The 27,193-nt window shown below is 45.8% G+C and overlaps 11 protein-coding genes across 11 annotated transcripts; 4 read left to right on the top strand and 7 right to left on the bottom strand.

Annotated features, from left to right (window-relative positions):
* Positions 1 to 1,341: 1,341 nt before the first annotated feature.
* TRIVIDRAFT_120765 (uncharacterized protein) lies at positions 1,342 to 1,953 on the top strand (the record flags this gene model as incomplete). The annotated part of the gene is made up of 1 exon (XM_014099187.2): positions 1,342 to 1,953. A coding segment is annotated over one exon (612 nt), but the record flags the coding sequence as incomplete, so codon positions are not given.
* A 572-nt stretch (positions 1,954 to 2,525) lies between these two features.
* On the bottom strand, positions 2,526 to 4,211 carry TRIVIDRAFT_68999 (uncharacterized protein; the record flags this gene model as incomplete). The annotated part of the gene is made up of 5 exons (XM_014099186.1): positions 2,526 to 3,299; positions 3,590 to 3,808; positions 3,887 to 3,963; positions 4,061 to 4,073; positions 4,206 to 4,211. 5 exons carry the CDS (start codon positions 4,209 to 4,211, stop codon positions 2,526 to 2,528), a joined length of 1,089 nt encoding a protein of 362 aa, XP_013954661.1.
* A 465-nt stretch (positions 4,212 to 4,676) lies between these two features.
* Positions 4,677 to 5,530, top strand: TRIVIDRAFT_119566 (uncharacterized protein; the record flags this gene model as incomplete). The annotated part of the gene is made up of 2 exons (XM_014099185.1): positions 4,677 to 5,294; positions 5,360 to 5,530. Coding segments are annotated over 2 exons (789 nt in total), but the record flags the coding sequence as incomplete, so codon positions are not given.
* A 542-nt stretch (positions 5,531 to 6,072) lies between these two features.
* On the bottom strand, positions 6,073 to 7,706 carry TRIVIDRAFT_49161 (uncharacterized protein; the record flags this gene model as incomplete). Its single annotated transcript, XM_014099184.1, has 4 exons — positions 6,073 to 6,963; positions 7,018 to 7,448; positions 7,543 to 7,612; positions 7,662 to 7,706. 4 exons carry the CDS (start codon positions 7,704 to 7,706, stop codon positions 6,073 to 6,075), a joined length of 1,437 nt encoding a protein of 478 aa, XP_013954659.1.
* An 800-nt stretch (positions 7,707 to 8,506) lies between these two features.
* Positions 8,507 to 10,158, bottom strand: TRIVIDRAFT_154259 (uncharacterized protein; the record flags this gene model as incomplete). The annotated part of the gene is made up of 5 exons (XM_014099183.1): positions 8,507 to 9,388; positions 9,438 to 9,538; positions 9,587 to 9,688; positions 9,716 to 9,720; positions 9,746 to 10,158. The coding sequence occupies 5 exons, from the start codon at positions 10,156 to 10,158 to the stop codon at positions 8,507 to 8,509; spliced, it is 1,503 nt and encodes a 500-aa protein (XP_013954658.1).
* A 518-nt stretch (positions 10,159 to 10,676) lies between these two features.
* On the top strand, positions 10,677 to 12,137 carry TRIVIDRAFT_223784 (uncharacterized protein; the record flags this gene model as incomplete). The annotated part of the gene is made up of 7 exons (XM_014099182.1): positions 10,677 to 10,820; positions 10,877 to 10,913; positions 10,974 to 11,050; positions 11,105 to 11,499; positions 11,552 to 11,622; positions 11,686 to 12,015; positions 12,091 to 12,137. 7 exons carry the CDS (start codon positions 10,677 to 10,679, stop codon positions 12,135 to 12,137), a joined length of 1,101 nt encoding a protein of 366 aa, XP_013954657.1.
* A 2,295-nt stretch (positions 12,138 to 14,432) lies between these two features.
* TRIVIDRAFT_223783 (uncharacterized protein) lies at positions 14,433 to 14,982 on the bottom strand (the record flags this gene model as incomplete). The annotated part of the gene is made up of 2 exons (XM_014099181.1): positions 14,433 to 14,649; positions 14,732 to 14,982. 2 exons carry the CDS (start codon positions 14,980 to 14,982, stop codon positions 14,433 to 14,435), a joined length of 468 nt encoding a protein of 155 aa, XP_013954656.1.
* A 2,810-nt stretch (positions 14,983 to 17,792) lies between these two features.
* Positions 17,793 to 18,811, top strand: TRIVIDRAFT_48895 (uncharacterized protein; the record flags this gene model as incomplete). Its single annotated transcript, XM_014099180.1, has 2 exons — positions 17,793 to 17,927; positions 17,993 to 18,811. The coding sequence occupies 2 exons, from the start codon at positions 17,793 to 17,795 to the stop codon at positions 18,809 to 18,811; spliced, it is 954 nt and encodes a 317-aa protein (XP_013954655.1).
* A 1,335-nt stretch (positions 18,812 to 20,146) lies between these two features.
* Positions 20,147 to 21,750, bottom strand: TRIVIDRAFT_223781 (uncharacterized protein; the record flags this gene model as incomplete). The annotated part of the gene is made up of 4 exons (XM_014099179.1): positions 20,147 to 20,662; positions 20,734 to 20,832; positions 20,907 to 21,452; positions 21,526 to 21,750. 4 exons carry the CDS (start codon positions 21,748 to 21,750, stop codon positions 20,147 to 20,149), a joined length of 1,386 nt encoding a protein of 461 aa, XP_013954654.1.
* A 1,569-nt stretch (positions 21,751 to 23,319) lies between these two features.
* On the bottom strand, positions 23,320 to 24,273 carry TRIVIDRAFT_68992 (uncharacterized protein; the record flags this gene model as incomplete). The annotated part of the gene is made up of 1 exon (XM_014099178.1): positions 23,320 to 24,273. One exon carries the CDS (start codon positions 24,271 to 24,273, stop codon positions 23,320 to 23,322), a length of 954 nt encoding a protein of 317 aa, XP_013954653.1.
* Positions 24,274 to 25,961: 1,688 nt separating this feature from the next.
* On the bottom strand, positions 25,962 to 26,746 carry TRIVIDRAFT_68991 (uncharacterized protein; the record flags this gene model as incomplete). Its single annotated transcript, XM_014099177.1, has 3 exons — positions 25,962 to 26,290; positions 26,477 to 26,536; positions 26,608 to 26,746. 3 exons carry the CDS (start codon positions 26,744 to 26,746, stop codon positions 25,962 to 25,964), a joined length of 528 nt encoding a protein of 175 aa, XP_013954652.1.
* Positions 26,747 to 27,193: the final 447 nt, after the last annotated feature.

Raw genomic sequence — 27,193 nt, 5'->3', positions numbered from 1 at the left:
CCTTCCGCCCAGAATCGTGGATTGCGAAGAATACAGAACATTACTGTCGTCAACATTTAAAAAATAGGTCTCTGATCCTACACTGCTTCAACAGTTAATCCCAACTGGGCGATTTGGTTCTAAAAGACCACTGGTTTCACTCTCGGGCTTCTTCGAGACTCTCCAGAAAGACAATGTTAAAGTAGGTAGTCAGCGACTCCATTATTGCCGTGGATGACACTGGCATTATTACGAAATGGCCACACACAAATGATGTCGTGTTACAGATTGATAACCCGGAAGTAGATGACTCTTTAACCTCAATACATTATACAAGAGAGCAAACTTCTCACATCAAAGCAGATGTTCTCATCTGGAGAACCGGATTCAAAATGTAGGGCTGGGGCGGAGCAGTGCCTACTATAGGCCGTAATGGTCGGCTGCTTAGTGAGCACTGGAAAGATTCTCCTAATAAATTATACGGTAAGTACTCATACCGCTTCTATTCACTAAGAGAAGTTTCTAATTAGAGCATCGCGTCAGGAACTATGACATCGGCATTTCCTAATCTTGTCTTTGTAAATGGCCCAAATACGACTACGCCTTGGGGAAGTTTGATCCGAGGGTTAGAGATACAGGCTGCTTTCAACTTCAAGATTATTCGACGCATTCATCAACAATCCATCAAGATTCCCAGCTATACTCTGGAGCCACGTCCAGAAATAGAAGAAGCGTGGACAGCATCTATGCAACCGGAACTTGACAAGCTGGCTACGAGTCTAGAATATGGTCCAGCTTTTTATTATTTGAACGAAAGGGGGTAAAATACATTCTTCTTCCCATGGCCCCAGCAATATAACAAATAGAAGACAAGAACACTAAACATTGCAGACTATATTGAGTTGGGTATATGTATAGCGACCACTTAACTATAGCCGGCCCGAAATTGATGGGCTAGTGTCGATGGTCCGATGGTCCGACGGTCCGATATGTCTTTTGTGCTGAACTTTGCTTGTATATCTTCTCCACTACTATCTGCTTTAAGCATGAGAGAGATGAGGTAGTAGTGCCAAAGCTACTAGTTCCATTTCATCGAAACAATATTTATCCTTGATGCATAAGGTTGCAATATCTTTTCTCAGTCCGATCTTTCCTTTTTTCTTATCCACATCAACTCTTCCCCAGCAGCCTTTTTCTTCTTCTATGCGCTCAACTGAAATCTACTTCTCGTCTGTTCACCGAGTCTTGCCTCTATCACAGTCTGAAAGGAGGAAACGTGCCGTCGCCAAATTATCCCCGCTCATTCAATATCTTAGAATGTCAGAAGAAGAGAGCGTCGGTCAACTCAATCGTAGCTATAGCCCAGCTCTCAATCTGATCCCTCTCAACTCCAAGTCTCAGCGGTATGATGATGCGCTGGCCTACTTTCGTACGATCTCCTGGTGTGCGCAGCTGCTTGGGGTTGATGGCGCTCATTACTTTCTCCCTAACTGCCGTAACCCTGCTTCAGACCAGCGGGATCAATTCTTCAGCTCGACTCTGGCTACACCAACCACTCTTAAACACATGTTGTGTGTGTTTGTGGCAGAGGACCAATATGTGTTACAAGATACATCAAAGCTGATCACCAAGGTGCAGACGCTTTTCGCCCCTGAGGAAGGTCTAGGTGGTGTCGGATCGATGATGCATGGTGGAATGACCATGGCAATGCTTGATGAATCTTCTAATGTATTGCTTGAGATCAATACTGTGATGAACAAACAAGGAATCATGTTTAAATCAGGCAGTGTCACAGGGGCGATGGAAATTAAATTTATGAATCCTGTTCTGACTTGCCAAGCGGTTTTGGCTACGGCCCAGATTGATGCAGATGAAGGCCGCAAGATGAGAATCAGGTGTGATATACGTGGCGAAGATGGAATAGTATTAGCCAAAGCATCTAGTACGTGGTTTGTTGTAAATCATCACCTTTGAGGCATATTCGTTTTCAGAGCCTCAGTAGAATAGAATGGAATAGATAACAGTTCCCCGTGAAACTGTACTATGACTTATATTCAACCCTTGGAACCATGTCAAAGGTATTTAGCAGCTTTCTGAGATATCCATGAGTCATATTACGTTATTAAGATGCAATTAGTTCGCATTATACATCTAGCTGCCACTAAGAAGTGAAAACTGTACTCGGGAGGATCAGATTGCATTATGCCATTGAGTAGCACACGGCACATGTATGATAGCTGATCTTTTCTAGTATCAGGAGGAATGCTTTTACTATGCTGGACATAGTGACTAATCGCCAGCCGAATTTAGGCTGCGAAAAAAATTCGGCGAATGTCTAACTGACACTATTTCACACAAGTCCAGTTGGGAGAAGATGATTGTCTAAAAAAGATATCTCTATAGAATCTCTGGTTCAAAGCTTGAAGTACTCAATGCCCAGTTTTCACTACACATATTGTAGCGATGTAGAGTTTTCGAAGCTATAAACTAGCATCTCTATCCATGGCCAAATAAATAGCTCGCCAACTTTTGGACAGGTTGAGACTTCAATAGTCAATCGACTCCTGCCAGTACCCCAACGCCTGTGAAAACCTTAACACAACGTGCCTCTCATCACCTGCATAGACAGATATGCCCTGAACCCTCGCCTCAGCTGATATGTCGCTAGAAGACCCAACGGCAACGGTGCCTTCCTCCAGAGTTATGAGTCTCTGTGCAGCTTTGGCCACCAACACGCTGTTCCATAGGCCTTCTTGCATCGGGTTCCAAGTCATAAGCTCTATGGCTCTTCTCCTAATGAAGGGGTCACGACATCTGGTAATAATGGCAAAGAGTATAGGTATAACACCGGTATCCATGTGAAATCGTGGCTGTCTGTTTGATGCTACCCCCGAGTCATGAATTTGCATTGACGCCTCGGCAATGTTGAGCATCTCGTTGAACTCATTAGAGTATCCATCCCACATGGTTTCATCGTTAATTTCCTTTGTCTTAAGAATAGATAGGTGAGTAGCTAGATAGCGTTTCTGAAGCTCAAGCAATGTGAGAGCCCTCCTGTCCGCAGCGCTAGTAAGCAAATGGCGGTTTTCTTGGTCGAATGCTTCAAATGCCTGGCACCATTCTTCGAAGCGATTGACTAAGGCGCTAAGCGCCGCTCCGCCTGCGGGCCTGTCGCTCATCCACTCTAACGCAATACCGTGGATTACTTCTCGAGCTTCTGCAAGCTGTCGGAACGCAAACTCGGGCGGCCTTTTTGGCCTGTTGGTTTCAAGTACGATGCAACTCATGTCCAGTAGCTCTTGTCTCGTAATCCCAAAAATCTATGTGTATTATGTATTAGATTTTACTAACAGTGTGACACAGGGACGCGAATACTCGCCCACGATATCTGGAGAGTAAGGCGATTAAAAAAAGCCCCAATAAGGCGGAAGAGATGATCGCTTTCCGATGTGGTCGGCTGTATTTCTCTCATCATTCTGCAGCCAGATACATAAAGATTTATGGCAGACCTGATCTGCCCTCGAAGGATCTGGTAGTTCAGTATCCAAAAATAAGAAGAGATGAGAAAGAAGAAATATACCTCAACACATATGAATATAATGCATGATACCAGGTGTATCAATGATAGGCCGTGACGGGCATTAGAGAGGCCATTGATAGCAAAGTTGTAGTGACGCAATGCAAACGAGTAATCACTACCGGGGCTGCAATATATGTATCTCTCATGGTATGCGGATAGAGCGATAAGTGCGTGCCGAATGCAAGATTCTGAGTAGGCCATCTGTAAGACCCTTGTACTCCAAAAGTCATCTGGGAAGAACATTGCGAGCTGTTTTATTGTCATTTCTGTGAAAAACTGTATAGAGCGACTCTCAAGAGGAGCAGCAGGACTCTGTACGACGCTCACCATCCACTTCAGCTGGGGAGCCGGTGACGAGTTCAACGTCGTCTGGTAGCCGTCACATGGGAAGTCGGATGTGGTGCCTACATAGGCGAGCATTTAGATAATGTATCAAGGGTATGTGCTAACTGAATGAAGGGGGTCTCACATCTCATACAAAACGGGCGGGTCTCATCGCACTTGAGCCTCCGAACTATGAGTAGAGTAAGTAATGGGCATTGTCTAATATTTCATTGGGAGCTGACTTCTGCACATCGCGACATTAGCGGCCTACACTATCTCGGATCTCACAGTTGGCCAGACAGGGGCTTAATGAGTCACTTACTTGCATGTTTGACAGCCCGTCCGGACTTTGGGTGCTCTTGCTCTTCGGCGCTGACCTGGTTTTACGCGTGTCATTGCGGCTCAGACTTGACAATAATCGTGTACGGGACATCTATCCATGACAAAATGGTTCTTCCCACTACTGACACAATTATTGCGGCATTATGTACAAAAGGAAAGGGGCAAACGAATCGAAGCTACGTGTATGAGCACTAGTGCTGGATGGGAAATGCCCTTACGGTTCGGCCAATCGGGAACCCTACAGTCTCAACAGGCCCCATCTGATAGTAACTAAAGCCGGTTATGGTGCAGGAACAGTCTCAGGGCAACATATCTTGGCCAGATAATATAAGGAGCATGGAGTGATATTAGAAGATTGAAATTTAGAGACACTTGCACTCCTCCCAACTGCTTTCTGTCTTCATAAATTTTCAACAATAAAATGTCACAACAAAGAGGTCTAGAGTCCCAGTCGATGTGGAACTTCACCCCGTCTCTTGGCGCTTCCATTGCTTTTCTCATTCTTTTTTTTATAACGACTGCCGTTCACCTTGGACAAGCAATTCAGTACAAAAAGAAATACTGCTGGGTTATTCTAATGTCTGGTGTATGGCAGGTATTCACGTACATCTTTCGGACGGTCAGCATCCAGCAACCCGACTCCTTCAACTACTATGCCGCCTGGTTTGTCCTGATTCTCGTTGCCCCCCTGTGGACAAACGCTTTCGTCTATATGGTGTTTGGTCGCATGGTTTGGAACTACACAGACAACCGCAGCTTATGGCGAATTAAGGCACCACACTTTGGGCTCATCTTTGTACTCTTAGACATTGTCTCATTCGTTGTCCAAGTGTACGGTGCCGCGAAAGCCACAGCGAAGGATGCACCGCAAGACAGGGTGCTCCAAGGATTACACATATACATGGCTGGTGTTGGAATACAGTTACTATTTATTCTCATCTTCTGCCTGTTTGCATTACGACTTTTATACCAACTACGGAGGCCCAATGACAAGGAGACTAGGTCGGCTGAACAAGGGCCCGGCGCGTTGCTCCTGTATGCTCAATTCGTTGCCCTTGCTCTAATAGCAGTAAGTCAACACATGAATAAGCAACACAGAGGTGTGAGGGTCTAATTTCTAATCATTCATGCCAGCTACGTATTGTCTTCCGCATTTGCGAATATGCCCAAGGTCTCGACAGCCCCATACCACTACATGAAGCTTATCAGTACTCTCTTGATTCACTTCCCATGCTTCTTGCACTTGTTATCTTCAATATTGTACATCCGGGACGAATCATGCGCGGCGATAAATACGATCTGCCGTCGTTTTGGAGACGGAAAAGTCGCTCGCAAGTTGAGAATGCGGAAACTACAGAATCAAGTCTCATTGAATAACCTATGTGGACGTCTCTTAATAACTATTCGCGAGGTGGACGAATTTTACGTGGGTGTGTGAAGTGAGTTGCCGTTCTATTCAGGTAGTTTTATTTTAAAGAAGCTTGGTCCCTCAAAGATAATCTTCTCGCTGGAAGCAACAGAAACCTAGATAGCTTGGTTAATATGGAAATAAGGTTGGGTTATAGCCAGCAAACTAATTAGTATATGTGACAACTATATGTGTACCGTGGCGAATTACGAGGAGTTATGCTATCGCGGTGATCATAGAAGTCAGGGCCGAAACTAAAATGATTCATAGCTTCAGGTGATGGAATGTTCAGACTTTCCATGAGTGTAGTGATTTATACAATTTTAAGAGCTAATTATTATATAGTGTTAGACGAAACTTGGCAACTACTTCACTCAATGATATGATGGTTACCTTATTAAATACTTCTAATATACACCACTTCTGCAACTTCTCCTATTCACAGCCCTGCCACCTTAATCAAAACCGACTTCGTCTCCATGAACGTCTCCATACTATGTATGTAACTCTCCCTCTGCAAACCACTCCCCTTCTGCCCGCCAAATGGCATGTCATCCCCCTTCGTCGGGCTCGTGCAGTTCACCCCCACCGTACCCGCCTCCAACCTCGAGGCAACTCTCATCGCCCGATCCAGATCTTTAGTATACACCGCTGCGTATAGACCATGTTCGGTATTGTTCGCGTTAGCCACAGCCTCTGCCTCTGTGTCGAACATGTTTATGATAACCACTGGACCGAAGATTTCTTCCTTCATGATTTGCGCGTCCTCAGGGACGTCCCTGAAGATTGTAGGGTTGATATACAGGCCGGAAGCGGATTGCTCTTCGGTAATCAACTTCCCAGTCTTCTTACCCAGCTCGATATATCGTAGTACGGTAGCGTGCTGGATCTTATCCGCCTGCGGCCCATGGTTTACTTTGGGATCAGTCGGATCGCCCAACCGAGCAGACGTGAACAACGTCTTGAACTTGTCGATAAAGGATTCCGCAATGTTGCGCTGCACATAGATGCGCGAATTCGCCATGCAGGTTTGTCCGCTGATGAGCTGGATGCTGAACTGGGTATCCCGCGCTGCGGCGTCGATATCAGCGTCGTCGAAAATGATCGCGGGCGACTTGCCGCCGAGTTCGAATATCAACTTCTTCATATTGGAATCAGTAGCCATCTTGGCAATTAATTTTCCCGTGCGGTTGGAGCCGGTGAATGTCAGAGCTCGAACATCCATATGCGATGCAAGCGCCGCGCCTGAGATGGGGCCGTGGCCAGAGAGAACGTTGAGGACCCCTGGAGGGAAGCCGGCTTTTTGAGCGAGACCAGCAACATACAGGGACTGTGTATGTTTTAGTATGTAAAGAAGATGTGAAGGGCCTTAGGGAGAACAGACAGTCAAGGGCGCTTTCTCACTGCTCTTGAGAACAACGGTATTGCCTGCGGCCAAAGCTGGCGCCAGCTTCTTGCAAAAGAAAACGAGAGGCGCATTCCAAGGAATAATGGCAGCAACAACACCTACCGGCTGCTTCAAGGTGATGTTCACGAATCCTGGTGTGTTCAAACTGGAACCTCCCTGAGGATATGCAGCCTCAGAGAAGTAGCGGAAATACTTGGAACCCGCAGTCGCATCAAAGTATGTCGACACTGGCCTACCCATAGACTCAGCTTCCAGCCTAGCCAATGCTGCATCAGATTCCGCGATGAGATCGGCAAGCCGCACAAGATATCTTCCTCTTTCATATGGGGAGAGAGCCGCCCATGCTGGGAAGGCGGCTTTGGCTGCCGCTACGGCGTCGTCTACATCCTCCGTCGTCGCTTCATATACTGTTTAATCGAGGTGTCAAAACATACGTCCCTACTCTACAAAACACAAGCCGGAAAGGAGGAACGGACATAAGTTTTAATCGGAGAAACTTACCTTTAGCTAATAACAAGCCAGATTTCGCGGATAAGAGATCAAAGGTCTCATTGCTAGAAGACGGTCGGAACTATAGAGCGTGAGTCATGAAGCACAGCTATTGCTCAATTAATCCATACTTTACCGTTGATGAATAGCCGCGTTTCAATGGAAGTGGAAACCATTTTCATTCACCGGCGGTATTGCGTACCAAGATGTTGGAAAAATATATATAGTATTGAGGATGAGTCTTTGTTCTTGCCGCATCGTTAGCATGCAAATTGGCCGAGGGAAAAGACGCAATTCAAATGATCTTCAACAGATCCGCTGTTTCAAAGGCCGCGGCTTCCGTAGGGTCCATGGAACAGTTTGGCTGGCCTAGCCTTCATTTGGAACTCCCTAGCTGTTTGATTCGGGCCGCGAGACAATTTGTAATCACAGCCCGTTTCATGGTACATGGGTATGAGTACTTCATACCCCGTATTCCGTATACCATGCAATGTTCCATTATGCGCAAGATACGGATGCGTGTACGGAGTACTCCGTAGGATTTTCCTCTCCACCGCAACAGGCAGGAATAACCTATTGAACCTGGGAACTTTTAATAAGTGGGCTGGCGGAGAAGTGGTAGGGGTAAAAAGTTAGTAGCGCTTATGCATATTGCAACGAATGAAGCAATGCCAGGGGTATATTCTATACGCTAGGGACCAACCGCATAAGTGGAGATTTCCAATGAGACGTCATAATCTCCTTCACCCTGCCCATGAAAGAAAAGCTTGGAAGGTCGGCGCAATTAGCCACTACAAGGTGGCAAAGGTATACGAGTACTCTCTTTACCATAGCGATACCTATAATAGAGCACTTCTGGATAGGTAATTTGAAAATTGGATTAACATTACAGAGGCTTATAGAGAAAAGCTTATCATAAGCGTAAGAAGAAAAACTAAGTTTTCTTTGCGCTTTTGCTCCTTCCCTACGCAATACGTTATAGCATATATCTAAAATTCTCTTGGTCCTCTGCATTTTCAGCTTCATCTCGATGCTTCCGGTCAAACTGTCTGTTATGCCAAGCTAAGGCCCCTGTCACCAAAATTATACTCACAGTCGCGAGCGTCGCGAACCCAACGCCCGTGGCAAATCCAGTAGGGTATTTCGGCGCCTGCTTTGTGATAAACACATTACTCGCCACAAAGTTCGCGCAATTGCCGATTCCCAGCTGAACAGCGCTCGCAACAGCCTGCTGTGGCCGACCGCGTAGGTTGCTGTTGAGCCAGCCGATGAGGATGGGAAACTGCATGAACGAACCGAAAGCAATAATGTACAGCGCGAAGTAACGCACTGCCGGTGGTTGGACCTGGGTATACTGTATACACCAGCCGATAAGGGAAAAGATAGCGCCGATGAGCACAAATGGCCAACGGAGGGAAAGTTTCCCGGACGCGTAAGAAGTAGATAGCGTCACGGCGATGCCGACCATCCAGATGGGAATGCTCATGACCTGCGCTCGCGATGCGCTCCAGCCGAGCTGGGAAAGGATAGTTGGGGTAAAGGAAGAGATGGATGCAGCGCCCATATCGGCGCAGAAGTAAATGAGAGTAAAGGACCAAATCTTCCAGTCAGTGAGGACTCTCAGCCAGTTGATTCCCTTGAAGTCAACCCTCTCCCTGCCGCGATCGTGGCGCAGGCGGGCGAGAAGCATGGCCCTCTCGTCTTCATTGAGGAAAGTTGCTTGTTGCGGGAATGCTGGGATAATGAACCATGCTGCGAGTCCGAAGGCAAAAGTAAAGAGGCCCTCAAGGATAAAAACCCAGCGCCAGGCCTCATAGCCATGCATTCCGTTCATGTGCTCGATGGCGTACGCGAGAAGCTATGCTTTGTTAGAAATAGTAGAATGAGATGAGGACATGAGGACATACACCGCTGAAAGCACTACCGAGCAAAGCAAAGCAGATGAAGTATGAGAAGCGGATGTAAAACTCACTGCGTTTGTAGTATTGCCCGATAAGAAGAGCAGCCCCTAGAAACATCAGTTATCGAATCCTCGATAGGATATGCTGATACTTACCAGGCGGCAGCGCAGCCTCCATGATGCCCATGATGAATCTACAAGCAAGAAGCCCACCGTAGCTCCTCGTGAGTCCTTGGCACATCGATACAACACCTAGCTCTAGTTAGAAGATGAATCTCCAACTACCCATGCTTTCAAAACATGCCAAGAATCAACATCGCCCCAGCAAGCCACTGATTCGGCTTGATCTTATTCAAGGTCATAAACAGATTGCTCGGGATCTCCACGATCACGAATGGAAGGTAGAAAATCCACAGGCAAGTGTTAAATCCCGTCGACGGCATATGAAGTGACTTTTCCAGCCCGAAAAGTCGCGCATTAGCGATGTTTGAGCGGTCCAAGAAGGACACGAGGTATAGACATCCCAGGATTGGAATCAGGCGAATGTCGCACTTGATGAGTAGTCGGCGGGCGGCCTTAGGGTCCTCATAGAACTCGCTGCCGTCATCAGAGTTCTTGGACGCAGGGTTGCGATCAGCAGCGGCTGCTTCCTCATTGGCAATGATGGTGTGGCTGGACTTCTCAGTGCCCGCGGGCACATCGACCGCGTTGTCGACCACAGCTGCCATGATGGTTGAATGAGGAAGCTTGGGGGAGCGACAAACGAGGGAAAAATCTCAATGTATCTACCTAGAAATAAATAAAATATAGGTGCCTCGGAACTTAACCGCTGGTTGGACAGTTAGCGGGGCTTATGGGTTAACCAACGGCAACATTTACTTCAAGTTAGATGCCCGCATTTCACCGCCGTGTTTCTTCGTTTCTACTCCGTACCGTACTCGATTTCAACCTCAGCGCAGTAGCGCAAAACAAACCCTTGCACCGGGTCTCGAGCCGGACACAAGGTGCAGCTCCACGCCTGCACCTGCGCTATGACCATGTCCGAGTACTACAATCCCATGTTCGTCGTCAGCATGGCGCCCATGCCCATCCCTATCTAGGTAGGATTCTATGTCCACATACAAAGTTTGAAGTAGTATAGGGAGGCATGGTAGTTAGTTTGAAGTATAGTTAGGGAGTAGGATCATGGCAGTTTGTCTTTTCCTTCTCTCTCAACTTGGTGATACTTTCAGAAGCAATCGTCACGATGCCGGAATCCAGGGTCGCCCTTTTTCTCGGTGTTGATATTACCATCACAATTCTGGCTCTGGGCGTGGTAGTGCTCAGAGTTGGACATCGGTGGTTACAAAATCGAGTCACAATTTCGGATTACTTGATTAGCACGGCTATGGTGAGTCGAGTTCCCTGGGGAAGAAGTTGGAGTGCCGGTAATTGACCATACCGCAGCTAGCCTCCATGATACATATGGTTCTCGATATTATCAGTATGCCAAAATCCATTACATGTATGACCTTGACGCACTCAAAGAACTAATATTTCCTAGTAACGGCTGCATTTGGCTATGCCCGCCACCAAAGTGATCTCCCACCAAATCTCCAAGGGTCTTATAAGACCTTTCTTGTACGCCCTATTAAACTCTTATCACCGATATTCCGTATCATCTAACAAAAACAGATGTTCTGGCTCATCCAAATATTCACCAAACTTCCCCTACTGTTCAGCAAACTCTCTCTGACATTTGTCTATCGCGACCTCATGAGCCTCGTCGACCATCCCCTGGTTAAATTCTCCCGCATGGTCAACTACACACTGATGGTAGTTCTCTCGGGCTTCTTTACTGCTGCAACGTTGGTGAGTATGTTTGCCTGCAATCCAATCTACAAGAGCTGGTTTCCCAAGGTCCCGGGGCACTGCATCGATACAACTGTCATGTTCAACTACGTTACTGGCTCCGTCAATGTGTCCACTAGCATATGTCTTATTTGCATTCCTTTGCCGGTGCTATATCTGGCCAAAAATAAGCGCATTGAGATAAAGCAGTTGACAGCTCTGGTTCTCTTCGGTTTGATGTATGTTCAAATTTGCCCCTTGAACCTATGGACGATTGTTCACTCTCCCCAGCGATACTATTATCTCCATTGTCCGCCTCTACATGATTACCGATCTCTATAATGTGAAAGCGGATTTTACTTGTATGTCTCTTCATCGAATCACTTGGATATCTCGTGGCATACCTAACACCCCTCTCCTCATAGGGCTCATCATCCCCACGCATATTATGATCGTCGTCGAAATGAACATTACCATTATCGCTGCCTCCGTCGTCGTCATGCGGCCCTGCTTTCAAGCGATATTCGATCTCGCATTTCCCATGTCTCTATACGCCAGCCACAATGCATCTAGCCGCGGGGAATCCAATTACCATAGCAGGAGGTCGGACGGTTACATCATGAGTTTAGATGAGAACGATAGCGGAGTGAGACGCAAAGATTCTGCTGCTAGGCACGGAACAGGCGAAAGAATTTTGAAGACGGTGGACATCGAATTGGCAAGTAAGGATGCGAGTACGGAGGATATACTTAAAGGTGAGATGCTTTCTTGAGTTGGAAAAAAAAAGCGGCTGTAGGGTTTTCGGTCCATTTTACTCATGTTTCTACTAGGGGATCGATTACGCAACCCCATGGATCGACCAGAATGGCACAGGTAATAGTAATAAAACGTCTGGCGTACCGATACAAAGGTCATGCGATCAATCTGCTTGTGGAGGCTGACGGGCTGTTTTGGAATCCAGACGACAGCGACGCACTTTAGCTTACGATGCTGCAGCATGAAAAGATGGAGACCTACATCGAGTAGTACGCCCAATAGTTAAAAGTAGTAACATTTCTAATTCACCAAGTTTAGGATGTGTGATAAGGGGAGGCGGGCTCGGGGAAGGCGTAAGATGTGAAGAACCTTGACGGTGCAGGCAAGTTGTACAGATGGCGTGTATGTAGTACCAAACCCTTTGCAACGCAGCAGAAAAAGAACTGAGCTCCATAAGTCTACAAAGCCTTCACGGAGAGATAAGGCAATTATATTCATTTGAGATTTAGAAGGAAGAGAAGTTCTGATGAGCTTCTTGGGAACCCTGTCTAGTAAGTTGAAGGATAAACAGCTTGTATTTCATTTTTATATATAGCTAGGAATTAGATTTAGATATATTTGCAGCACCATTGATGTTAGCCTTTTGAACACCAACTTACTCACGTTGCCATCATGCTCATTTCTCTTGTGAAATAAGACCTGCACTGCAGGTACTGTTGTTCCAGGTGAACGTTGCTTTAAACTATACCAGAGACCAAAGCAGATCTGCATGGTGAAACCCACACAGCCCATAGCTTAGGCAGATTACCCACCGTAGACGGTATCGACGGCGGATATCGCAAGGGTATGCCCTGGTGGGGAGGAGCTCTGTCACTTTTGTGGTTCATTAATCATAAAAACAACCGCTGCGGTCTTGGCACCATACTGGTTATCTTGGTTCCTGGCTGTATCGCGAGTGACCTGGTACAGAAATATCCTCTGAGAAGATATATTTACTTTCTGTATGTTGTGTGGGGGAAAGGCCGGCTTCCAGATCAGAGGTATTGCAATAAAAAATTAGAGACTTATAATTTGTACTCGTCAATTGTATTTGAGAATTAACAACAGGTGTTAGGCAAATATAGATGTAATGCCATAAGACACAACACCTAACGCACAGTACATGATGTTAAGACTTCAATACCAACATACATACATGTATTAAGGAATGTTACGGCTTCAATGCGGAGGCTAAGGCCTCGCTTTCTTCCCCGCAGGGTGGGGCTCTAGTAGCACTTTTGTTGCATAGTAATTATCATAACCAACAGGGTGTCTGACCAGTTGAGGTGCTCACGTGCTTTCTTTTGCTTTCAAGATAAATACACGTATATTCAATGATTCTGTTCCTTTATAAAATGCTGTTTGTAGATTTTTATACCGATCGCCCTTTGGAAAGTAACACACCATGTCAGCATAATGCAACATACATAGAATGCCAGACAGCCACAGACTCCAGAGCCATAAAGCAGCTGCAAAGACCCATACACTTGGCATGAGCAACACCAATGTGTTTTCCTTATCAATTGATTGATACTAACTCAGAGGTGCGATAGGTCGGCGTATCAAATTGCGCTTTGCCGAGCTTCAGAAGAGGATTGCACGATACTAAGGCACGAACCCGTCGATTGAAGGAGAAGAGTCACAACAAACCACAGCTGTGGCTCCTGTGCCGAGCCCGTAAAGTGTGAACGGTGTGGAAGCTGGGCATTTGACATCCCAAGAATCAACTCGATTGGCAAAACTCAAGCGCACAATAATCTCACAAAAGATAACTAGCTCTGCGCCAGTCGGAGATAGTGAGAACAGTCTCAGCAGCAACAAGTCTATAGTCTCGCATGAACCGAGCCTATCAAACTGTCTCATCTTCAGGTGCCAGCTCCCAGAACTTGCTTTAGCTCACCTTGAGGGTGGCCGCAGTTCAGACCTCCTGGGCTAAAGACTGACAACTTACAGTACTTTAATGAACCTCGGGAAGCTGGCCCTGATCTGCATCACGAGCATGTTGTTGACAATGGCGTGAAGGAAAAGGACGAGTCAACACTATAGATCATTACCAGCATATTCGAAGCCCAAATCCGAGGCCTAATACCTCGCAGACCTTTTCTACTTCACTCACTGCTTACATAGCTGCCACTTATTTTTTATTTTTTTCATTTTTTTTTCACCACTGACGAGCTTCCTTGAGGATTTGACTTCAGCTTAAAGGGATTGCAAATTATGCTCTAATAGTCGCATCACTTGCCTCTGCAGTTCAAGGAAAATTACCAGTAATCTCAATGAACAAGAGCTCACCATTCCATAGAGCAACATTGGCACCAACTTCTGGCCCGCTAATATATGTCTTGAGAAGGATGCTGTGCTCTGAAAGTCCGTCTTTCTACATTTGCCGCGTCGCCTGTCTTAGCCCTGATCGATCTTGAACTCTCTTGGCTCCCTGAGAGGCGCCACCGCGGCACAGCTTGGCTATCAGAGGGTATCTTAAATTCTCAAGTTTTCCAGCAAAAGATGATTCACCCAATTGCGCTGTGTTGTGCAGCCGCAGAGTCTGCAAGTTGGGAGTGTTGGGAAATTTCCGCGTCTCATCCTTGTAGTAACTGTAATTGACTTTACAGGCTAGGTCTGGGGGTTTAACAACTTGGCTGCTTTCGCAGCTACAATCAATATTCATCCAAAAACTTAATGATGCCATCGATTTTACGGCCTTTGATGGCTGCTGCAAGAGTTTGCGGCAGATTGGCATCGCTAGTCACATCGACAGCAATGGAATCGCCCCGGAGGTGACGATATTCTGCGCCTTCCATGAAGTGGCCTGGCTTATCGAGGACAATAACCCATACCCCAAGAGCTCGAGTAGCGTCAAAAGGGCCCTCTGAACCATATTTTCCTATGGTATTATCGAACAGTGGGCGCCCGCCGACCACTGCCATGCTTGAAGCCAGAGGCTGAGTCAGGAGCACCCATTCAAAGGAAACTCTGTTATACACTTCTCTTTCGATGTGATCAAATGTTTCGAGATGCGGTATACGGGAAAGCAGAAGGCCTGCATATTAAGGCTCCAGGAGAGCATTGTGGAAGAGGAAGCTGCCTTTTTTGTATGAAAGGTTGGATTGCTAAATAACGCTTGTCGGCTGGGGGGAAAGGATCCACTGTTTCGATGGATTCAACATGTGTCATTCTCAACTCCAGGATATCGTGCCAATACAATAGCCATCGCGGGAAACGAGTATAATGTTGACTAGAGCCTTTCTCTTAGATGTAGGTCCGTCTTCATGGGCGATGAGGGTCTTGGTCCCAAGGCATATGGGCAAAATGTCCTCAAGTGAGGTGCCAAGACCATCAATGAGATGACAGTCCTCTCCAACTGCCTCATTCTCCGCATTGGTAATTTCGGTAGATGTGATGCTCGGTACAAGGTCAAGAGAAGAAAAATGCGGCGACCTTTCTTCCACCAACGCTTCGAAGCAGAATGCGGGTGTCCATCCGAGCACACCGTTTTGCCTTCGCATCCGAGCCTAGCAGATTCTGGTTATCAACTACGGATCTTATAAGACTCGAGATTGTAGCTATGAGTAATTTGGCTGCTGCGATTGACCATATGTTGCCTAGGGGGGAGTGTGGTTGAAATGAAATATTATGTCAATCGGGAATGCGGTCTCAAACATGCAAGCATGCAATGAGGCATCCAAGTTGCGTATAGCAAGACTGTTCTCTTTGTGAATAACATAATGATTGAATCAGTAGGATATACGGATACCGCTAACAGAAGATAATCTAGAGTTATCACCTGTAAAATATGGTGCATGCTGATTCCCATCATCGCCCCCTCTTCTGCAGACCATCTACGAAGTCCCATCAGCACCTCAGTGGGTGATCACAGTGGATGATCACAGTGGATGGTCTTATTTCAATTCCCAATGTAGAAGGAGATAACTTATTGTACACTCGTCCGTCGTACTCTTAGCTTGAGCTGTTGGTTGGTCCTGTTAGAATCCAAAAGTGCCTGCATCTGCATAGACAGGGACTTGACCCACTACAGGACCTCCAGGGTTATCTTACCATTGCCTGCCATGCATCACATCCAGCACTACCAACCAACATCATTTTCCGCATTTAGGCAAGGTTGCCAGCCTTTGTAACCCTTACTTTCTCCTTCATTTTGGTCTATATCAGCGGACGGATCTAAAGGACGATAATTGACTTGATATGAGACCAATGCTTGTTTGCTTCTCTCAGCCCTAGCCTCAACTCTACCGCTTGCATAGTTAGCTCCTTAAGCTGGCGTAGTAACTGCGACTGGAAACCTCCGACGGCGTACGCTATCGACGACTGATCATGGCCAGACAACAACTCAACCATGGTAGGCGTGAAGCCACAGAAGAAGCCGCCAAAGAGCTACGGCACGTTGTCGATTTTGTGCCATTCATTCTTTGGGTCGCACTCGTGGCCAATGCCACCGAGAGATTTACCTTCTATGCTGTAACAACACCATGGTGTTCGTGTCAAAGGAAGTCCCAGCAACATGATTGCGATTTATCATCGGCTGATGTGCGCAGAAAATTATATACAAGATAGTGCAGACAATGTCGCTATCCCAAGTGCCTTGGGGCTCGGCTAGGCTACGGCTACCAACCTCTCCAGTGCTCTTCTCTTCCTGTCATTTCTGGTCCCCACAATAGTTGTCATTCTCTCAGATACATGGCTGGGACGGTACATTACTCTGTGTCTGAGTTACCTGTAAGCTCTTAAGAACATGCGCAGCCTGCTACAGGCAATGACTCAATTGAGCTCTGCTGCTGGTTCTGCGCTTGGTATGGCCTTGTCACCGTTATCGCAGGATCCGCAAATCCTCTACCAATACATAGGGCCCGCTGTGACTATGATCGTTGCGGCCCCTGCATTTTGGCTGACGATGCGAGACTATGATGAGATGGAAGCCAATAAAGAAGCGCGGCGCAGCAACGCTGAGGGTAATCGAACTGAAGGGGCTCATAAATCCTACAACCTCTGACCCTGTTAGCGCGGCAGAAAAGGGAAAGGGTGGTACAAAGAAATCCAATTGGTCGTAACATGTGTTGGAAATATTGCGGTTGCATATCTTCGAGTTAGCAGCCGCTAAATCGTATAGAATTTATGTCTGGTTTTTCCGAAGGCACTGCAGTGATAGGAACACGCTGCTCGAGGAACCCAGCATATATTTCACTGATTTGGAGCAGATGATTTGACATACAACCTCAAGTGAACAAATCAAACCCCATTCGTTTATTATAGTATGATATCATATCGATTTGATCCCACTCTGCTATAGTTAATAGTGCTTTTTTTTTTTCTCCAGCGCTTAAAGAGTCTAAAAATTCTTCCATTGTGTTCTTCCATCAATAAATAGTCTTCACTCTTACCAAATCATCCTATTACTTCGCGGTTAACTGCTACAATGTAATCTTGTTCGGTTAGTAACAGGGTGAATACTTGGTTAGTTTGTATGCGCAATGCGCTGACTGTGCAGGCGGAAATTTCCGTTTCGCTGACGTGGTGTCTGCCCTACTGTAATTCCGATTGCAAAGAACAATTTGTTCTCTAATAACACCAAAGTGTTTTGGAGGGGTCGATTGATAACTGAGCTAAATTAGACCTTTCGCATTATAACATGTGAATCCGCTACTCAATCATCCGCTTTTCTTCTCGCACCCTCAACATTTATCCACCAAATTGGAGAGACAGTTGTCGCATCATAATCACCATGTCGGCTGATGAACCTTTGCCTGCCATAAACGGGGCCCTAGTGCTGTCCCGTTTCGATACCTTGACTCAGTCGGGCCTTGTTCGGTATGACAAAAATCAGGAGATCATCGAACACACTGATGGAGACCTCAAGGTTCGTTTCGATTGCTGCCAACTGATAGTACCCACGTCAATAACAAACTGTCTGTTGGCATCAAGTTTCATTTCGTTCTCACCAATGTACTCGCCCAAAAACCAACTCTCGCTACGCCTCAGCAGCAACTTCTGGCTGAAGGTCAAAACGGCATCTCGTTGAATCTCAAGCCGCAACGACCCGGGAGTGATATCGATACAAACGGCTACGAGATAGGTGACAGTAGTGGTAGCAGCCACTTTCTCATCGCCAACAAATTCTGCTTCTCGCGGCCACACCTTATGATGCTCACCTGCGATGGGAACCGCAGGCAACACGAGCCGTTGGATGAGAACGACTTGGAAGCAGCGTGGACCGCACTGTTAGCTTTGAATGATGCAGCAAGGGACTATGTTGTATTTTACAACTGCGGAAAAAACAGCGGATGTAGCCGACTGCATAAACACATGCAACTAATGCCTTTGCCTGCTGACGGTTTTGCCGCCGCGTTTCTCAATTCCAACGCTGTCAAAGAGCCTAGAGTGCCTTTCCAGTGGTTCTATCATCGATTCGTGGATAGACCCATAACGCCTGCCACGTTGGCGAGTATTTATGCGCGGCTTTTGCAGCAGGCTACGGAGGCGTGGGAGAATAGCGCAGGCGACGCTGTGCCTGATGGGGAGGCTTGCCCGCATAACATGGCCTTCACTAGCCGCTGGATGGTAGTCATTCCGCGGCGGCGCGCAGCGGTCAACAAAGAGGCCGGAGTGAACTCGCTGGGCATGTTGGGAGTGATTGCTGTAGCTACTGAGAGAGAGATTGACAATTGGGTTCGAATTGGGTTGATCAAGTCGTTAATGGAACTTGGGGTGGCGAGAAAAGAGAGCGTCACGCAACTTAAGTGAATGCCAAGTCATAAAACACAGCTCAATCGTTCGCCCAAACTTTATCGTGTAATCTATGATCTTCCAAAAATACTACTACATCGACGACTATAAAGTCATATGAAATTCCATCTATCAGAATTCGTGCCCGCAATTGACGTTGAACCGCCAAAGGAGATAAATCACATCACAATGCCTAGTTAAAATAGATAAGCAATCCCAATTTAGAAATTTAGCATTATGGTTTTACGAAGCAAATAAATCAAGCAACAGTTGTAAAATAGCCCTACAAAATTTTATGAATCGCCACAGGTGCTACTATCTCTAAAGAGCATCAATCCAAGGTTAATTCCTCTTTCCGGCATTCTTACCGCTTGTAATTCCATTTACAATACTGGGTCGACGGCGATGTTGCTTACTTTTCGCGTAGGAACGCCCCTCTCAAAGAGCGCATCAATATCAGCACACGTGAGAGCTTTTGGTTTAGGTAGACGGAAGTAAGTCCAACTATATAATTTGAGTTGGTGCTAGCCTAGAAAAAAGCAGCTCTTCCAAGTCAATTCCAAGCAGTAGGGTTTCTAAGACGCGCCTGGAGAGTACTAGTGATAGAGCCAGGAGCGAGGTACGAATTGCATGATAAAATGACAGTCGTGATTCGAGAACGGTTTGATGGTAACTCAACCATAAGGGAGTAGCAAACCTGCCAAACTGTGATACTGTAGGAATAGAATGAGATTAAGTGCACGAATTGCTCAACTAATTCCAGAACTGAGCTTTGGGATACCAGAATGCCAATGTTCACCAGGCTTATGAACATTCGAATTTGACCCCAAAGGTACGGCATTCGGCGGCCAAACTGTGGCATCAAAAACCATGAACCAAAGGTGCCAACAAGACCTATTGCAGATTGGCCAACACCAAGAGCAAAAGGAATTGGGGAGCGAGAGGCCAGCTTATTCCATGAAATAAGTACCGACACCAATCATTGGTGAGCCAGAACTATGTCGGATAACCCATGTCATAACAGCCAACTCCGTTCGGCGAAGGCCAGTACCTTTGGAGCAGCCCCAGTAAGAAGTGCCACATCGATGAGGTTAAAAAAAAAAATTATTGAGATAGAGGGTAAGAGGTGTACTTCGTGAATTATTAATGCAGGAATTCCATGTCTCTGAGCTCAAAATTGCACAAAGAAATTTTCGATGCAATGAATTCCTTGGTTCTGGAAGTCGGGGAGCAAAAGTTACCGTCCAAGCTGACCTCAGAATACCAATGCCATCGAGACTTTTGGGGCATACATGTGTGGTACGCTCCGCAGGCAAGTAGGGTAATAATTATGGTATTTTTTTTTTTTCTCTTTTAGATTACCTCATCCTCCATTTTCTTCCTCATCATTCCCCAGAGGCCCTTTGCTCTGTTTCCAGAGAGCCAATAGTTACCTTCAGCATCTTTCTCCACGATGATGATTCCGTCGGAGAAGTTGTATGGGCCCTGTACGCTCTGGACATAGGAGGGTCTCAGAGGTGTGCGTCGCGGCGTGACAGCCGCGGCTGATAGATCGGTCCCGTACATGTTGGCTTTTTGCCAGTTGGAAAACATCAGCAACTGCATCGAGCTACTGCCGAAGAATGGAGGCGCCCTGTTGGCCGGGTCGAGTCGGATCAGTGATGTATAGGCCTCAACTTGTTCGCGAGAGCCTTGCTCCTTAATCGAGCGACGTATTTGTGCAGCAAGGTGGCTGAGCGGCTTTTGAAGCACATCTTTAGCTGGCATAAGAGTAACGAGAAAGCCAACGCAGTTGCTGAGGAATGGCCTTTTTTCTGGTATCAAATCCTTCAATATCGGCCGCCACTCATATGCTTGTTGTACAGCAAACTGTGAATGGCAAGTTAAACATACGTATATTAAGCGATTTCCTGAATTTATAGCAAAGAATGGTCATATACAGGTTTCTCCGAATCCTCTGGAGGATTAGCAATTGCCAATCGAGACACCCAATCAACGAGAATATCTCCTTGCTCAAGAATGGGGTCTCGCATTTCTCGCTACTGGCCTCAGCAGCAAGTTCCGCTAGGGCCGTTTCTCTTAATTTTGCAAGGTATGCGGCAGGCACGCAGACCACGCGATGTTCTTGCTTCTTGAACATTAAGTTGTAGGAATTTTGAAGCAGCCACCAGACTAGGCCAAACTTAGACATATGATGTTCGGCGAGGACATGAGGTTCTGTTGGGTTCTTGCCACAGTGCTCCAGAATATATTCGTGGGGGCTCAGGGGCTCTGGAATCTCGTTCTCTCTGCCCTGCAGCATCAACATCCAGGCATTGAGAAGAGTCCCTTTGGCTGTTGCGTCAAAAGTGAGATGTATCCAATGGAGGACAACGATTGTCGAATTCTTGAACGAGACAACACGCAGACCAAGCTGAGGACGGTCGGTATAGATATAATCATCAAGAGTTCTTGGTACTCCATTGCTGTAGATGAGCGCCGAGAGATTATCAGGATCTCCTACGATTGCTGGTCGGTCATTGAGCGGAGGATGGGGTATACATGATGCTCCAGGGTGGTCTTCCACGGCCAAGGCGTCAAGGCTTACATGGTCAAATCCCACTGCTAGGTGATCTTGGGAAAAGATGGTGGGGATATGGTGCTCAATTTCGCCACGATCCTAAATGATGGCGGCCCAGTTGTTAGATATATCTGCCTGGGCGGAAGAGAGGGGGGGCAGTCTTTTGCCGCACATTTCTTCTCAGCCGAGCACCCAGCTTATTCCAACCAGGGCGGCTCACAACATGCTCCAGAGAGGTGCGCAGTTTTTGAGGCTCTAATACATCGTCGAAAACAAAGAGCGTGTATAACACAAACGTTCTGAAGATAATAGTGTCGTCAAAGAAGCCCACCGGTACAACCAAGTCGACCGGTACGCGCCGGGGCGCCTTTGGCGCACTGGAAAAGAAACCAAGCATACTGTACTTTTCAATGGTTATACTTCCATTGACATACGTACGTTTCAAGCGGAAATAATGGTCATTTCAAATCATATTAATATGCGAGAATAAAAAACAGCACAGACAAGTCATATAGCAGGTGCAACAACTTTCGAACTCGTCATTTTTTCTTCGTATACTTTCTTCCACCCCTGTTGAGACTTTTACAGTATTACTGAACTGTTAGTCGAAACCAAACAAACAGACCTGGCTATTTGGACAGGTGGATGGGTTCTGTTCTGACCCCAGGCATATAATGAACGACAGAAAGGTATTAGTAGAATCTCCAAGACTAGATTTTTGAGAGTATATATAGGAATACAAGACAGGCCAAAACATCATTTCGTTTTCTTCTCAATACTATTACTATTGGTATGAATATGGCGTAAGTTCTGAATTATTGGAAGCCCAAGTTCGACTTCTGTCCTCTAAAATGTTTCTTACGGGGCAAAATTACTCAAAAGACGACATGGACTCGGGGCTTCCGCAGAACAGGCTAGTTCCCCCGGCGGAAGCTACCTACCGTTGGCATCTCCCAGGCATGTAGAACCCTGACTTGTCGCCCTAGCAGGGGTTTAAAGCACCAGTGGCCTGATATGAAAACTAGAGCCAACACCTTCGGACATTCCTGAAAGTTCTGCCAGTGGAACGATATTGCCGAACTAATGTCCATACCTAAATTACCGAAATCGGTGCACGCAAGTCTGGTTTATGCCCCCTTTTTCTACTTGTAGCAATCCATGGGAGTCAGATGGGCAAATTGTTAAAGGAGAGGGCCCTGTAACCTGCGAAGAGGATTTCCGAATTTCCCTATCGTCCTTACAAATACTGTATTACGCTCAAAGAATTGGTGTTCTAAGCCAACAGCTGAAAAGGACAAATTAAACTATCGAATATCGATGGCAGGGACTAACACGACTCAATGATAAGAATTTAGCATATGAGTCCAAGGCAGATGGCTGATGAAGCTCTAGCTCAGAATCCCCCCCCCCCCCCTTTTTTTTTTTAAAGAAAAAAAAAAGGGGAATACGGCTGTACTGGCCGCAGAAGACATGGGAATATATGACATATGTCAATCATATCCAAGACCTATGGGGCTGGTTGTTGACCGTTTGCAGCTAGGATTGGCGAAAGAACGGTTTCATACACACCGCTGGTAGTTTAAATACGGAGTAGCTCGAAGCGAGTTGTATATTTTTACCCTGTTGGATCCAAGATGGCCATAACCATAGAAATCTCTTGGTTCCTTTTGTAGTTTCCTACAAACTTTTCGTATTTTTGGCAACTATAGAGTGTCTAGATATGTCTTGTACTTGGTTTTAAGTGACTTAACCCTGACTTTCCCTTAATTGCCCAGAATCAACTGTTTCATTGCTTTGTGAAATTCGGAGTTGGGGATACTTCTTGCAATTCCAATTGTTCAAATATTACACGTTATAAACTCAGTAATCTCAACGACTCTCTATCTGACGAGCTTCGTTATTTATATGCATTATAATTACTCGGCTTAGATGCCTAAGGTTTTTTTTTCTCATGTATTTTACAACACTAAGATGATCTTTGTAAGTTACCCAAGACCCAGTTCACCCCATTAACAACAATATCCGGCTGAGTCATCTGGACAAAGTGTCCACTCTCGGTAGCAAAGACGCGTTCGGTCTTTGTAGAGAGCTTCAAAAACTCGTTCATAAGAACCTCATTTTTCTTATCAACCGTCTCGATCAACTCTCTAACATAACTTCTCTGCTCCTGCGTCCCGTTTCCTTTCGTAACGCCCGCCTTGTAAAGACCATTCCAATCTCTGCTTCGCATTCCCCCAATTACATAAACCGGTTTATCTTCAAGAAGTGGCTGCATTTTACTCATCTCTTTCCTCCGAAGCGTCTCAAAACTTGGAATGTACTGCTCAGAATCCTCCTTTTGCTCGATCATCTTGAACTTTTCCGTCGTTTCCGCGGCCCTAAACGCATCCCACTCTTCCTGTGTCAACTTATGCTCCACCTCAACGCCCCAGGCAGAGTATGGTTCAACCCCCTCGGCGACGGTCCAGAGAATTGAATCATCTATATCCATCACCTGTGGCGCTGTCTCATGGTTGGCATCAACAAGCACCAGGCCAGCGATCTGGCCAGCTCCTTTTAGGGCGATGAACTCATGTGTGATCACACCTGCCCAGGAGTGTGCTACTATGATCAGAGGATTCGGGATGGGAGCTTTTTCTATGAGAAGAGAGAGCTCCAGAGCAATGTTTTCGGCCGAAGGAACAAGCGGCGAGGACTCAGAGTTGCGATAACCGGAGCGATCGTAAGTGTAGAGTCGCAGCGTGGAGGAAAGCAGTCGCACCACAGCTTGCCAGTTGAGAGAGTCGCTTGCCACGCCCGAGACAAACAGTACGACGGGGTCCTTTGAGTTGCTTGGTTCTGGGCCATGAGTGTAAAGGGCTAGAGAATGCGTGCCGATATTGACGAGGCGGTTGTTCGAAAAAGAGGTTGAGGAGGCCATTGTTGAGTAATGATTTATGGTTTCCTAGCACGACCCTTATAAACGCCCCGCCCGCGGTTTAATCGAAGCAGAGGGGTAACGGAGTGGAAGGGGAAATAATGGAGGGTAAAATGAGAGAGGTCGTATAGAATACGCCAGATTGAATAAGTTGGGATGTAATTTGAAGAGCAAGTATTTAATATTAATGAAGGAAATATATAGTTCTATAAAAGATTCTCTTCCAATTTTGAACATTACTGAAAAAAAGATGAAATGAAAAAAATATAGTGGATGTGGAATTAATGACATGATGTGGAATCAGCAAAAAAAGAACCTATAAGAATAAGTACTCATAAAGCGGGGTATTTTTCTTGGGGAAAGTGCTATGCACGGCGATCCTTCGAAGTCATAGGTTCTAAAAGGCTTTCGTGCTAGGAAAAATTGTTGGCACAAATACGGAGTAATGGTACAGAAATCTCGATACCTATAATAAAATCCCTAAATTATTAGATTGTGTTCCACCTTTACTTCTGCCGTTCATAATTATTTTCTATCCATACCATTGGCATATATAAACGTGCAAAGAGCTACATAACCGACCCGATAAATGCAAACACTTATAGGGCAATCTTCACCAATATTCTTGCCTTGGGGTTTTCCCAACGCTAGTATTTTATAAGGGTAGAGTAATTGCTGGAATTGCCCCTAGAGCTTTATCAGATTTCATAATATATATAACCGCTGACAGCAATTGCCATAGTAATGCCTAGATCAAGATTCGGCGCGTGCTAAAAACCCAATGGCGTTCAAATCTTTTCAGTCCGATCTGATCACCATTAATCAAAATGACAAACCCCCTGTATTTTGGCCAGGAAGGGGCTTTGTCACTCACTAAGTTTTATTGGCCTCGGGGTAAAGGCAAACTATTTCTTCGAAGGATCAATAATCCAAGGTCGAGCAATTGCTAACCTCGACCCACAATATGAGTCACAGCCGTCCAACATAATGACATCTCTAATCCATATTAGTCGGCTACAATAACGTTTCTAAGTGCATAGATGATAACTTCAGGGATACTATAACAGGATTACAGAACAGGATAACTAAATCACAAAGTGGAAAGGGCCTAGTAGTCTCCAAGTTGGTTGTATTTGAAGTTTCAATGCATCTGGCGTCTGCCAACAAGTTTCAGCTGGAAGTTTGAGACTACTGAATTATGATTGGGGACATGAGGAAATGACTGCAATAGTCGTAGACATGCTAGGTGGGTAGCAAGCTGACTGGTTGCAACCATAATAGTAAGATTGAAATATTAATCCAAATACCGCCGCTTAAAGTTAGGCATAAAGTATTTTGTGCAAACTGAGTTCGTTAATATGTTTGTTTGATGTTTGTCATGTAGAACGGGAGAAAAAAGAAAAATTATCAAGCTCGAAAATAAATATTCTTTTCTACAAGTACTTATAATGCAGTCACAGATATGCGCTATAAACTTTGCTAACTATTTAAACTAGAATAGATAAGTATAGATTATTTCACTGGAGTAGCAACATAGCAAGGGGCTACCGCTGGTCCTGTGTAAAACAGTTGCCTGCAGGCATCGTGACCACCCGGCTTTTCACGTAAAGCGCAATAGCTTTAAATATTGTATTATAATACTCTAACTACCTATAATAGCTTTTCGAATACCAATCTTATTCAAGACTCTCCTAAACAGTACTGGAAGGCGAAGTGAGCCGCAGGGATAGCTGGACGGCTGTATCTGATGTCTGGTTCCAATTAAGAGAGAAGATACCGTCTTGCTCGGTTGGCTCAGCCGAGAAAAGTCCGTCCCATTGACCTGAAGAGCCCACTAGTAGGAGTGTTTGCCCATAGAATGTCCAACCTGTCGACACAGCCGTAGCTGGCGGCGTCCCGTTGACAAAGCCTGCCTGTGGCGATGAATTATCCGGGCCGGGCACGAAGAATGTAGCATTTAAGAACCCGTCAGTGTCGGCGGTGTTGTTGGAATTGGCAACAAGAGTGTTGGATGAGAGTGCTGATATTAATCATGTTACAACAGGGTCTTAATGTTATAGTGGGTACAGAGCGAGTAAACGTGTGGGAGGTTTGTAAGGGGGAAGAGGGGACAATGGTGGCGAAAAATTGATGATATTGGGAACGACTGAGGATGCAATTTTGCTCATGTTATTCCATAGGGTGGGGGGAAATTGGTTAAACTAACTGAAGCGTGCGACAGGAGTAGAGGCGTTTAGTTGACTTTGTTGGCCCACATAGGCAATGCCTAATTGCAATTTAATGCGTCAGCTAGAGTCATAGCATATTTATGAAGTCCTTCTAGAAGCAGTAGCTCACCGTTGAGATAAACAATTGGGTATCCGCCAATTCCCTCCCCATAGGCATATAGGTTGAAGCTGTCAGGGACATTGGCGCCACTAGAGAAACCAAACAGACTGGCTCCAAGCGGAAGCACAAACAACTTGAGGTGATACATATTTGTCGAGCAAATCTCAATCAGTGTCCCGAAGTGAGTGATAATAAAGCGAGTATTTGCTATGTAAGATATGAGATGCTGAGCCTGGGTTGTAAATGCAATACAAATGGACAGTATCATCCAATATTTCGAGGTAGTAACCCTCCCTTTTATCTATTGCTGGACAGTCGAGAACTACGTAAGAAATGAAAGGAAAATATTAACCTGAAACTAGCTAACTATATTTTTTTCTTTCTACAATTCTGCCTTAAGTGTTAAAGGCCACGCGTCCAATCTGTGACAAAGATATGCTATAAACAAACAGGGATGACACGCTACCAATTGACAATTAAGTAGCTCACCTCAAATACTACAATAATTTATGACATCTCTTTCGTATATTTTGTATACATCATTAAGTCGAAAATACTGCGTTGCCAAGTTGCAGGTACTTTAGCCACAACGAAG

This window comes from Trichoderma virens, assembly GCF_000170995.1.
Source record: "Trichoderma virens Gv29-8 chromosome Unknown TRIVIscaffold_79, whole genome shotgun sequence".
Classification (NCBI taxonomy): domain Eukaryota; kingdom Fungi; phylum Ascomycota; class Sordariomycetes; order Hypocreales; family Hypocreaceae; genus Trichoderma; species Trichoderma virens.
The sequence above is the reverse complement of the archived record's forward strand: the minus strand, read 5'-3'. Positions and strand labels throughout refer to the sequence as shown.